Here is a 13,953-nt window from a genome sequence, read left to right on the forward strand (position 1 = left end):
GGGGATTTTCGTTGCTTTCTTCAAATCAAAATATTATGATATTCGAGAATATTTGAAATGACAAATTATACATAGTGAAAACTTGTCAAAATTGATATTCGCATAATGTTGAAAATCGATATCCGGTGAAAGGATTTAAAATGTACTAGTAAATATATTTTACAAGTTAGATTATAGATGTTTGGTAAAAATTCTCTATACAACTTGAGAGTTGAAAGAAATTTGAGAATTCAATAGAGCTATAAGCATGATGGCTTCAAATTTTTCCGAAGGATCAATTTGTGCATGTTATATCAATTGAATGAGATAGCTATTTACAAATGGAATGGCACAGAATATCAAGTATAATGGCAAATCTCGACATATACGTTATAGACATAATACCATTCGACAAAGAATAACAAATTGAATCCTTTCATAAATGGGCTATCTAGAGAAAGTAGACTACGCATCGAGAGAAATGGGTGTAATATCTAAACTAATGGGTCACCTTAATAAAAACCTAACCTGCCAGCTAGAGATTCCATGGACTAGGCTCAATAGGAAAACTAGTTATGATTCATTTGATATTTCTTTAATACAAATAAGTGCTGCCTACCAAAGACTGATTATGATAACTTAAGATTTTAATGATGACTATATCTTGTAAATAGTACAAGTGGAGTATTGTAAGACTCTTTATAGAACATCACCTATATGAGTGCGAGTTTGATTGATTCTATGGGAATTTTACTTGGATGAATTCTCTAGCACACTTGTAGAATCAAGATGGTTCAAGGCCAAAATAATGAATACAATACAGATCCGACATTTGAGGTAAAAGTTAATGTTCGATATATTGTCTAGGCTTGTAGCCAATAGTTCAAAACGTTCCGTTCTTTGATTAATCAAGTAAGTCCGATGGTTTCTTACTAGGGAAGGTTCAAAGCGAAGGCTATCGATCATGATGCATGACATTTCAATTGTACTCTTCATCGTCTTCCTTATTCTGGGTCGATCATTTTTCATTCACATGTGGGATTATTGGAATTAATAGTTTAATATATACAATTTAAATGTTTGAATTGAAAAAGTCTACAATAGGTATGATAACTAGACTGGTCTCTTCAATTACAAAGGGTGCATAATAAAGGGTCATGGTCTTAGGAAGGAACATGACTATTCAAAAAGTGTATATTATGAAAAGTCCAGATTTTTTAATATGGTATGATCTACACCATCAATTATGAAATGGTGCAATCTAATTATTAAAATAAATTTATGCCAAAAAAATGCAAACAGTTGAAGAGACATATGACAACTTATAAGTATGTACCTCCTAATTTCCTTTTCTTCACCCCAAATTAATTCCTACAAATGGTTTCTAATTCTTTCTTTCTCCAAATTCTGTCAAAATGATTTTTAAATTATTTTGGAGTTTCATGTTCGATATTAGTCCCTTTTAGAAGAGTACATCAAGCGTTGGTTTATCTGATAAAATTAATATAGTGTTATATTAATTTTGGAAGAAGTATTGCATCTTGGAAGACATACGTCAATTTGATCATGTTAACAGTGGATGAAATTCGTTTTAATGAGATTTGCGTTCGCATACCTCGCTTCATTTCACCTCATTCCAATTTCTACATTTCAGTAAATCAAAATTTATGCACCTGCCATGATTTTATTAAGTTGTCACTCTGTCTATATTAACATGCATATAATTTTTATTAGCGGAATATAAATTATGCATCAATTCATCCCAACACTTTAATGAGCAGTATTCAACATAGGACGCAGAGGCATTGTGGATGGGAGATGATCTGATCTTTGCCAAAGAAAATGGGTTCCAGTTTGAAAGTGTGGAAAGCAATGCCCTCCTACTAGTAGAGTACTAGTTCATTTTCTAGTTTGCTCCAAATGATTTTATTTTATCAAATACTTGTACATTGTTTAGTGATGTGAATTATAGTTTGGAACCGAATAGCCCACTAAGTTGCGTCTTCTCTTTATGTAGAGATAGGAAGCATCTCGTGAGTTCTAAATTCCTTGTATCTTTTGTATGTGCAATTCGCAATGATTTGAATTAATGAAAGATTCTTTACCTTAGAAAAAAGCATTATGTTTAAAGTATAGTAGAATTTCTATAATTTAATACCCAATTAATCCAATGACAATTAGATAAGATAATATTATTGGCCAGTCCGAACATGGAAATAACACTCTAAACTAATAATTCGCTAAATTTATATGATAATTCATAATAAACAAAATCATATAGATCCCATATAATTTACAAATTAATAATTTTTAATATTTTAGATAGTGCTTATGATTTGACTTAAGGCCTATTAAAATATGACTCAATCATTATTTATTTATTTTTACCTTGAAATTGATTTCACATGGATCTCACTAGTTTTTCTTAACATGGTAAAAAATTCTGATGTTAATTTCTCATGCTTCAAAAAAAATATTATTAAATGTACAATCTACTTTTTGAGCCTGATTTTCTCAAAACTCAATTTTCTACCACATATTCCCCCAATAAAATAATTTTACACGTAAACTTAAAATTTTTTTGCACTTGTGACATATTCTTCAAAAATCACTATTTATATTTAAGAAAATAAAGATGTACATCTTAATAATTTAATAAGTTATCAAATAATCAATAAATTGATAAATAATAAAATTCACTAAATTAATAGATTCTCTCAGGTCTCATGTATATTAATTTATAGATTTAACTGGGGTAAGTTATAAATTCACTTTAGCTAACTTAGATAAGTTTACCTCAATTATGTTCACTCGAGTAACTACGTTTTAATATAATTTCAATCAAAAAATCACACTTTAATTTGATTTTAATTAAGATAGCTTTATCCAATTCTACTAACAATAGTCGATGACATAAAAGCTAATATATTATAATTATCAACATAACTATAAATTGTTAGGGTGAAATATGTAAAACCAAATTGAGTTAAATGGCAGACATCATTTATTGACAGCCAAATAATCGATTTTAATTAGTTCAAGGAACCGAAATTAGACAAAGTTACCTGATTGAATTTAAAGTTATTTACCTGAAAGTACAATTACCTGATTAAAATAGAGCAAAAGTGTAATTACAACAAATGATAATTACCCACTCTAATGACAAACATGATTACAGAGAGCACAAGAGCCAAGCCAACTCATCCAACATAGCACAAAAGTAACAGTAACAGACTTCTCATGTCATGAAATGGAATCCAAAAATACAATGCTATCTATAAATTAAAGGCGACTCTCGAACAACACTGTACAATCCAAATACAAAGACTACTAAAACACTAATTTAGCTCCTCTTCAAGAAATACTATAGTAAAAAAAATTCAAAGATGCGGCATCAGTCACAATATGTCCCTTAATCAACAGGGTTAATGACCACTCTAATGCTCTCACTGTTTCCCAAGCAATAAAGGCACTCTCAAATATGAGCAAGACCCCTATCTATGTAAATTAGTCTACGATTATGAACTATCAGATTAAACCCAAGAAGTGGTTTCGTCCGATCTTTTTGCCTTGGCAGCAAATGTTTCTGCTACCAGGAGAGGGAAAGCAATAGTTGCATCATAGTGCACCTGGTTTTATCAATGAAAAATAACGAAATTGTAAACTATACAGCACATTGATGAATTGAAAAGACAAAGAAACAAAATGTCCAACCTTCACTGAATTAGCAAAACCTCGAATTTTACCCCAAGACACAGCTTTGTCAGGGTGGGCAACTGAATCACTTCCATCAGACTCTTGTGGTGTGTCGATAAATATAGCATAATCCGCACCATTACGCATCATATTTGCACTGCATATATGATGCTTGGGCAGCCCCTCCCCAAGAATTACCATTCCAGTCTTCCTGAGACCAGCATGGACCGCCTCACAATTCATGGCCCTAATATCTATTTATCTTAATTGTGTCCATTATTCTACATTGTTACAAATTAGCATAAGATGACAGTGAAGATCTTCAACTTGCACAATGTCGATAACTAAACCGGGCCCCTTTTTGAAAGAGAAATACATCATATCACCCAGTGAACCATCTATTAAGCCAAGGAAGAAGATAGGAATATTGGTCTGCAAAGAGTTCTTAAAAGATAAATCTGAGAAACTCAACAACAAAAAACTAACTCTTCTTCCTTACAAATTCAGGTCTGTCCACATGGGTTATTGTTTACCGCTCCATTCAATTCATTGTTGTATCTACTAGAACGTGTAAAACAACTAGATCCTTAAAAATCTACCATTGGCTATATGATGCAAATTGGAAAGTCTATTTTAGACGTAAAAGAAACTAAAATCATTTAGAGTAATATTTTCCATCATTCCATTCGTCCAGATCGTAACAGCCAGCATGTTCTCTCTCTTTATTCTTCTTTACTAGTTGTTATAATCCTAATAAAAAGGAGAGGAAAAAACGTTAAATAGAAATCAATTGCAGTCAGTTTGTTGTTTTAAGTCAAATCCAGGAGAACACCGATGCTGATGCTGTACCTAAAAAGGGCTTTAGCATAGCCCACTACTTACACCAAATACGTACCACAACCCCAAATACCAGCCCACTACAGACATTTACCAAATACCAGCCCATATATAAAGCTTAGACGGCCCAACAAAATGAAATTAGTAACACCCATCCTCGAGCCCAATCCACAGCAAGCCCAAACCCATGACCCACTAGCCCAACCACCACCACACTCATCGTCCTCCCTCACGTCATCGACTTTTCAGTGCATTCCATCACTACATTAGTTTTCAATCTCCCCTGCCTCTTTCTTCTATATCCTACTACCACCTGCCGCTGTCTCCCCTGTAATCTGTTATTGATCGCTGCTTTTCAACTCGAGGAAAACCTTCAGTCACTTCTCAATGCCTTGCTACCTGAGGAAATTGATTTGTGAAAATAATTTAACTTGTTTTTTTTAATACTTTTAATTGCATCCAATTGACTCTTAGCAATCTTCAATTATCGTTTTGTGGTCTGAATAAACTATTAAAAAGTTACAATTGAATACTCAAATTTTGAATTTCAATTTTACTTTCAATCATCGAGTTTCATCTAACAAACAAAATATATAATAAATAGAGCTATAATTATCAAAAGATCATCGAAACATTTAATTTAAGGCCCAAATAAGTGGATATACTATACTTATCAACTGCTAACAATAATCTACTAACTCTGGATGACATAGTTTGTAATTTTGGAAATCTTTATAGTCTTCCAAGGTCAAATTGGGTGCAAAAGAATGCTGCATGAGGGTGACTGTATTAGTAAAGACGATCAAATTTTCATAATGCGGCTTTACTACTTAACTAATATACTATGTAGATTAACAATTGATAAATTGCAATGATTAGTGAACACATTCTTAACAGCTGTAGAGTAAATGCAGCCAACAAAGCTCAACTATTTGTCACAAAAATTTCAAACACTACAGTCTATGTGTTTCACTTAACTTACACAACGACGCTCAAAACGTGTATAAAATAAATAACACACTAGAACCTCTAACATATTTATTGAAATTAGCTACAAATCCTACTATGCATCAAATTATAGAATTTTCTAATTGTTGCTCTTGTTTCTCTCTCTAATTTGGCATGACTTTTACCTAAGACTTGTTAAAAATGAACATCATTTCCACCCGGTAAAAAATTCTAGTTTGAATATTCTGGTTTAGTCCCTTTTTGTTTGATGGTTAGAATTTACTTCAGGATCTGATGGTAGCCAAGCTACAACAATTATTAGGAATCTACTTATCATGCCCAGCAGAAATAAAAATAGATTTCAATTCCCACCAGGAATCGTCTTTGTGTTTAGATAGAAATTATACATTTTACAAGATCTACAAACCCCTTTGCTATTCTTTCGTTCCAATGATTTTGATTCATCATCCACAACTGTTCAATTATCCAACCCCCAATGGAAATCCACACAGAGAACAAAATTGTAGGAACCAGGGTTTTTTCCTCTTATACTAGCAAGAATGAATTATCTACGAATTTTGAAAATCCTAGTAATATTTATATAAACCCAAATGGGCTTGGTCTGACATGGCCCAATATTTAATTAACCCATTTAATTAATTTTGATCCGTTAATTAATTAATCAAATTAATTAATTCGGGCCTATAAATAAGCAACCCAATTAATTAATTTATCAAACGCTTGTTAAATTAATTGATAAATTACAATCTTCTAATTCTCTTTTTGTGTACAACCCATCAGGTTTCCTATCACGATGCCTAACAACATAAAATATTATTTTGATTTAATCAAAATTGATAAATTAAAATACCCTTTTAATTTATCACCGATTCACACTCGCCGTCCTAGATTGACATCTAACAATGTATCATGACAATACATGTAACGAAAAATGTCATGTGGTATGATAAAATCAAACTTGTTCGTTTACCATGAAACTATTATCTCTTCATCAATATAATTCGATCAATTATGAGATACGAAAGTATGTCAATCCCGGTTATCGATCATATGTTTCATTCTATTATTAAGTTGATATAAGTCGAAAACTTCTTTTTGACTTATGAGTACACCTTGGCCAAGAATTTCGTTATCGACTTAATTAAATGAAATGCAAATCATAATCCCTTACAATTTAAGAGCGACCAATCTTCTATTGGTCATTTACAATTTTCATACGATTCTTCACATACCCAGACGATGTTGTATTAGTGGCCCTTGACAGAGCAACATCCAACATCATCAAAGCATGACTGTGTTCATATAAGGCACTATGATGACCTCAAGTCAAAGGACGATCTTAGTAATTAATTTGCCAAATTTTAATATGTGGTCTATACAAGAATTCGCATCTCTAAGAAATTATTGTTCACGATGTCATTGAAGGATTGACCAGAAAATTCAAAGCATTACAAACATAATCAAAATCCATCCATAAAATATAAAAAGAACAAAGAATCTCAAATAAAAGAAATAAAGGTCCAAAATAGATTACATTGTTCGTCCTAAAATTAAATTTAGCTATGCATATTAATGAAAGAAAAATGAAAAATTATGGAAGACATCACCGAAAATTGATGTAACACGATTAAATTTTTGCAGCGTGAATCTGTAGTTGGTTTCTGTGTGTATTCCCTCCAACAGCTTCCTTCCATTCCTCTCTCTTCATCTGCGTCAATCTCCTCTGTGCAAAAATCAAATTGGCCACCTCCAATTCCTTTTTGTCTACAAGTATATCTCTCTAAAAAAGGGGGATTTTTCCTGCTCCAATTTCTGTGAGTGTATATATGATATATCAAATTGGTTGCCTATATATATATATATATATATATATAACCTAGTAGCCAGAATTTTTTCAGCCTCCCGCTTGTCTGTCTATAAATAACAAATATTCAAAACCTTAAAATGCAATATTACCCTCAAGTCCTCAATCTTTCAATATAATAAATTGAAGCCCTTGAGTCTTTTCATTCTTGCAACCTATATTTTCTTGATTCAATTCAAGTCCTTCATTTTCAAAAAAATGGAATTTGATCTCCAAATTCGTCAATCTTCGATTAATGGTCTGGATCAACTATTGAATTGTTACAACTTGGTCCCCGAACTTTTGCGTTTCATTCTTTTTTCGGGTTTTCCTCTCGTTTCTTCCACTTTCTTGTACCAATATACATCTACCTATTCAGCATCAACTGCAACAATTTAAACCATAAATTATTAGAGAAACATTAAATATTATCGTTTTAAGGCCTCGAATAAGTGTATAAAATAACCTTATCACTTTGTTATTCTTGAGAGATAAAATATAGATCATTGAGTACACACATAGTTAGATACAAAAGCTATTATAATCCACTTCAATATCACATTTATCATGAAAAGGGTCTCACTCACATGACATGAAATGAATATTTGGTCCTTGGTTAACTATTAGACCAAAATCAACTTGGATGCAAGTACCTCATGATTTTGCATGCTAGTGGACTGGTATAGGACAAGTGTCACAAAAGCATAAATATCAATGAGCTTTGAAAATTGAGCTTAATCATTACTTACAACAAAATAATAGAAAATGATTGAAATGCCCATACAGTTCCCTATAAATCGACCATTGCATAACGAACAAATGGAGAAGTTCTATTTGAGTTGCAATTGAAATAACATCTCTCGGCAAAAATATCTCGAATTGGACAAATATATGAGGGACTCAATAGAGCGAAGCAGTACAAACTTCCCTATCTAAGTTTGATCCACCATTTCCTAGCTGATTTGGGAATTCCTGCACTACCTATAGACAAAAACACTACAGATATATCCACTTCGAGGGGTCTGAATTTGCTAATTTAGATGGCATGCCAAATCTTGTCCCCCATGGTCACCAACATGTGATGCATTCAACTCATTCTAAAAATTTCACTGGAAATAATTGAGGGACATTTCAGGATGGTTAAAATCAGGTGGCCTAAATTTTATTGTGCAGTAAAAAATTCTCTAATGGGTTTAAAGCTATTCGCAAGGCTTTCGAGAAACTAGCCTACTTGGGTGATGGCAAAATTAAAGATGCTTGGAAGAAGAGCACTCCAGGGTTTGCAAAATGTCAGCCTGAGAATGCACCTACAAGTTCTACTCAGACTGCCAGGGGCAGAGCCCAACATATTGAACTTTGGGCCTAACCCAAATTGCTTTCATTTTTTTTTTCAAAGTTTTGGATTATTGGTGAAAAGCCCAATCGAAAGAAAGGCAGAAAAGCCAGATTTCACTCCTCTTTGCTTCTGCCTCTCTACGGTTCCACCCGACACCTCACTCCTCAGCCTCTCATTCTCGTCTCTCACATCGATCTTTATATTGATTGGGGGCTTCGGTTGAAATGAGCTTTTAACACTGAATAGATTTTCAAGGTATGGTTTTATAAGCTGAATAAAATTCTAAGGTATGGGCTTATCTTACCGTGATCACTATATTTATCATTAATGCATTAGGTGTTTGAGTTTTCGTCATTTTATTAATTTTGTGTTTATGTGTTTTGTTTGTCGATGATTGTTCTGAATTGATGATGTGAAGACACTTTTGGTTTATTCTGCATAAAAATGTCTTCAATTTTAATTTTGAAAGGGTCAACTTGGGAAAAAAATATTCCTTTTGCTTTATTTTCAATATTTTTTTCGTTGGGACTCTTGCTCTAGTTTTATTTATACTTTTTGCATACCTTAATGTACGTATTTTCTATTTGTGTGGGTCTTTTTTTGTATTAAAATTTTGGCCAAAAGATCAATGAAAAAATGGACAGAAAAAAGAAGTTAGATTGACTTTCTAGGCTATGGTTTGGCACTTGAAGCAGGAAATTAATCTAGCTAATGTAGAAGCAAAGAAATTAGGGAGAAATTGATAAATGATTATTTTAAACATATAAATTTGGTGAAAAAGATTAAATTTCTGTAATTCCAAGACATTTTGCTAATTTAGTTAAAAGTTGAAAATAATTCTGTTAAGATTTATCCATAGGTTCAAGCAAAAAATTTCAAAGTAATGTGATTTTGTGGACCAATTTAATCTCAATAGAGAGTTTGATGCTTATGAAAATTTGTGATTCTTGATGCATTGATCTTCATTAGGGCTGGACATGGTTTGGTTTTAACGAGAATGGAATCGGTTTCGAAATTTTCGGATATTTAGTAAGTAAAACTGTCGGGTCCAAAATTAATTATGGAACCGTTCGGGTTCTGTTCCATTTAGTTCAATTAAGTTAGTTCAATTCCATTCGGTTCCCAAGTTCCATATTATAATTAATTTTTTTAATATTTACAAAGTGATATTAATTCAACTAATAGTATGTTTAATCTTAGCTCTTACAAAATATCGTACTGGAATCTTATGTATTTTTTGTGTCTCTTTTTGCTAAGTTCTTTATAGATTTGATTATTAAAATTATAGGAAGAAGAAAATAGCAAGCTCAAAATAATTGAGAGGCATTGCAGAGCTTCAGTTCGATTTCTCCAGAAGAGTAGAAATGGCACTACGGTTGAACTAAAAAATAGAAATAGGAAAATCATACTAAATGAACTAGTTAGCCAATTTATTTGAAAAAAATAAAATAATTTGGCTTATTTAAAATAAATTAATTAAAAAATGAAGAAGATTTGATTCTTATTCGGTTATTCGATTCTTGATCTAGAACCGAGAACCAAACCAAACATATCGATTTTCGATTCAGATACTCGTTTGGAAATTTACCTTAAGAAGAACCGCTTGGTTCGGTTAGAATTCGATTCAGTTCGAAAGTTTTGTCCAGACCTAATCTTCATATTATTATTATTGTTATTATTATTATTATTTTTTTTTTGGAGGGGGAGGGGACTGTAATACTCCGAATTTTGGGCTCATTTAATTTTTAGAATAGCAATTTAACTTTTCAAAATTTAGTATGACCAAAAAATTATTTATGGTTGCCAAATTTTGTATTGGTTGATTTATTAAAAGTTTTTTCAAATAATTTGTTAATTAGGGGTTTGGGATAAATGTCCATTTTGCACCTAATTACTAAAGTTAAACATTGTTTCTCCAACTTGGCCGAAAATTGATGAAACATATATGTATGAGGTGTTTTAAATTTAAGCATGAGGTGACTAACTAATGCATGAGGGGTGTTTTAAATTTAAGAAAATGAAACCATGCAGCCTACACATGTTGAATTTCTTGAAGAGTCCCCAAAATTTATTATTTTTCTCACCTATAAATAGATGTGTTGCTGCCCTTTATTTCCCTTACATGAAAAAACAACTTATCACCTGTTTAAAAAAGGGAAGAAAACTTGAGGGAAGAAGAGGACCAGCCTAGTATTTCTCAATTCATTTTCAACCAATATTTCTTCAAGTTTTATTGTAAGATACTTTCTATGTTTAAGTGGTATGATTTCATTGTAATATTTACGCTTAAGCTATGCATGAAAAATCATAATATGAATGTGGTGGACAAGTCCACAAAGTTAGATATCTATTTATGCCTTAGGACAAATTCGAAGGGCACCGGCAAGCCGGAATGTGCAAGTATGTGTTTGATTGCATTATTTTGTGTAGTATTAACATGTTAAAATCCAAGCATGGTATCTTACTGAGTATTCTTTATACTCATAGTGTTCTATACTAAATTCTCAGATTTATAATTACGGAGTTGGTGGAAGTCAGTCGGCATAATCGATGATGAGTTAGGGACAAGGTTGTTTTGCATCCTTGATCAAATTATGCTCACACTAAACAATATTCCTGGCTCCACCCCTACCGACTACACCACAGGCTCAGGATTCCAACCTCCTCCATCTTATACTAATGTTGTGGATGCTTCAGGAACACCTGTTGCATTCTGTAAACATGGTGGCGATTCCCAGATGCCTGTGCTCAAAAATCAAAGGAGCAATGATGTCTTCTAGTTCTGCCTTCCTAACCTTACTCCTTGACTAATTATTTGATTTGATCTAATATAACTCCTATCTATCTGGTTCACATACATGGATGACAGTATTAACTTGATATACTTGGTAAATTCCCCCTGCATTGTATCGTAGAAGTGTATTTAATATCGATTGATGTGTCTTCTGAAAGAAATGTCTTTCCTCTCTTAGCAATTTGTTTACTTTTCATAAAAAAGAGAAGACAAAGCAACAATGAACCAATAATAGTCCAACACTAAATCGAAAAGACAACAAGAATGCAAGTTATTAAATAATAAGCTGACTAAGCAATAACAATCTAATTTAAAAATACTCCTACAAGACAACAACTGTCCAAAGGCAACAACATTTCAATAGTAAAAAATTAATACGCTGGCAAGCAACAACACTTCAAATTCATTTCAATAAAAACTATCATCAATAGCTAATTAACAATTAACAAATAAGTTCCTACTTAGTGAGCATATCCCATTTATGGTTAAAATTGAATGTGGAATTCGAGAAACTAGAAATGAGCAATGAAGTTTAAAAAAAAAAATAGAATGAAATTTTGTTAAATTAGAGATAATAAATTCACAGGGTAAGTTACTTAGGCAATATGGTTCACACACAATACTATGGCCCAATATGAATTTACAACAGAGGAAATTAGGCCCCGTACCCTCCTTTTTTAATTGTTTTGATTAATACTCTTTAACTAAACATCTTAAAAGGTAGTAAAAATTACATCCAAAAACCACAACCCAATTAACAAGCCCAAACTTAACCTGCCATACTCAGACTCCTCATTCAGTAGAAATCGTCGGCGTCCTTCTCCAGCAAGGTGACAGATTCCGACTTTTAATTTTCGTTTCCGATCTATGTTCCATTGATTTCTTCTTCTTCTTTCCTTCGTATGTGTTCGGCTTCATTTTCTTCCTTTCATTTCAGCCCTAGAGTTGGACTATTAGGATTTGGGAGATTGTAGATATAGTCGGATTCTGAGAGTAGAAGGGAAGAATTTAAACATGCATCTTTCTATTTCCTTGGGATATGTTAGTTTAATATGGCATGTAATAAATAATTATTGCTCATTTTGTTGCTGTATACCAGCTTGTAAACAATCAAGATTTTGAGCGTCAGTGTCTTTTGAAGAAAATTGTTGCTTTCCTGTTAAGTCCTGCCAACATTTCAGAGATTTCGATAGATGCAAATCTTTTTAATATAAAAAAAGAAAAAGATATTGTCAGATTAAGAGAGATTAGGAATACTACTGTGAGCCTGTAACTGGTGTTGAAATGTTCCAAAAGACTAGCTCTTGCTTGAGTGACATTCCTATGAGAAAAAACCCCTAGTTTGCATTTTTGTAGTGTTTTACTCGCCCATATCACCTAAACACCTTCAAATATAAATCCCCAAGCCCTAGCACAAATTTTGGGGAGATTACTACATTGTTCTAACATTGAATACACTATCATATCATCTTCAAGAGATCCAAGTCAAGATTCATTGGTGAGTTCAATCTTTTCATCTTGTGATCGACAATCAAGGATTTGGAAAACATCAAGGTCCGTGAATCCAAAGCACCGTGTCTTCTTTGATCTTGTGAAGAAATAACTCTCTTATTGGCGATTGAGAGAAGTGGACGTCAAGCACAGTGAATCGAACAAAAATAGGCAGTTCTTGAAATTCTACTTGGTGATACAATCAGCTAAGGACTAGGACGCTGTAGCGGACAACAAATTGGGGGTACAGAAGGTATCTAGGAAGTCTGGCAAGATGCTAGAGGTATCTATGGCAGTAGATCGTGAGACTGAAATAGTGGGTCTGATTGGGTACGGAGTTTGGTATAACTTGTACTTGCTGAATTGGTATAGTAGATTAATCTGGCTTGTTGGGTTTCTTCGTTAACAAACTATGAGTTATGTTGATTTGTTTATTTTACATATTGCAAACCAACAGATCAACATAGGATTAATTGGCTTGTATGTCTAACTACATAGACAACAATTAATTAGTGACTTGTTGCTGTTAATTGTATTAATTTCACACGTAAGGTCGAATTGGTAACTTGGAATGTAAACTTGGCGACGCATAAAATTTGAATTTAACACTGTATCACGTTACCTGAACTTTCTAGCGTATCTAAGCATTCTAGATGTTTTTTTTTCAAATTTGATATTCTAGGTATTCTAAGGTATGGATCTACACCAAACTGAATTGAACCGAACCACTGACACACGACGACGACAAAGCATGCACATGTGGATTTAGGACCTAATCCAATAAGATCTAGGTATTCCCGTTTCAAAGAGTAGTGGTACACCTTGGGACCCAAACCCACTTGCCTAACTTCCATTATATAACCAAATAAAAGTTTTCAGACTTTCCTTATGTGGGATAAGTTGGCAATTCAATCAATTTCTTCCTTATACCAAGTTTCAAGTGTGTTATTTTTAATCAAAATATTTCATTCAAAACCTAAATGGTTTTCGACAAACAAATTTCATCTT

The 13,953-nt window shown here is 32.7% G+C and overlaps 1 protein-coding gene across 1 annotated transcript; it reads right to left on the bottom strand.

Annotated features, from left to right (window-relative positions):
* Positions 1–3,512: 3,512 nt before the first annotated feature.
* Positions 3,513–4,621, bottom strand: LOC111400185 (deoxyhypusine synthase-like). The gene is given in 3 exon segments (XM_023027612.1): positions 3,513–3,608; positions 3,694–4,107; positions 4,571–4,621. Coding segments are annotated over 3 exon segments (561 nt in total).
* Between the last annotated feature and the right edge of the window lie 9,332 nt (positions 4,622–13,953).

This window comes from Olea europaea, chromosome 10, assembly GCF_002742605.1.
Source record: "Olea europaea var. sylvestris chromosome 10, O_europaea_v1, whole genome shotgun sequence".
In the NCBI taxonomy this organism is placed as follows: Eukaryota; Viridiplantae; Streptophyta; class Magnoliopsida; order Lamiales; family Oleaceae; genus Olea; species Olea europaea.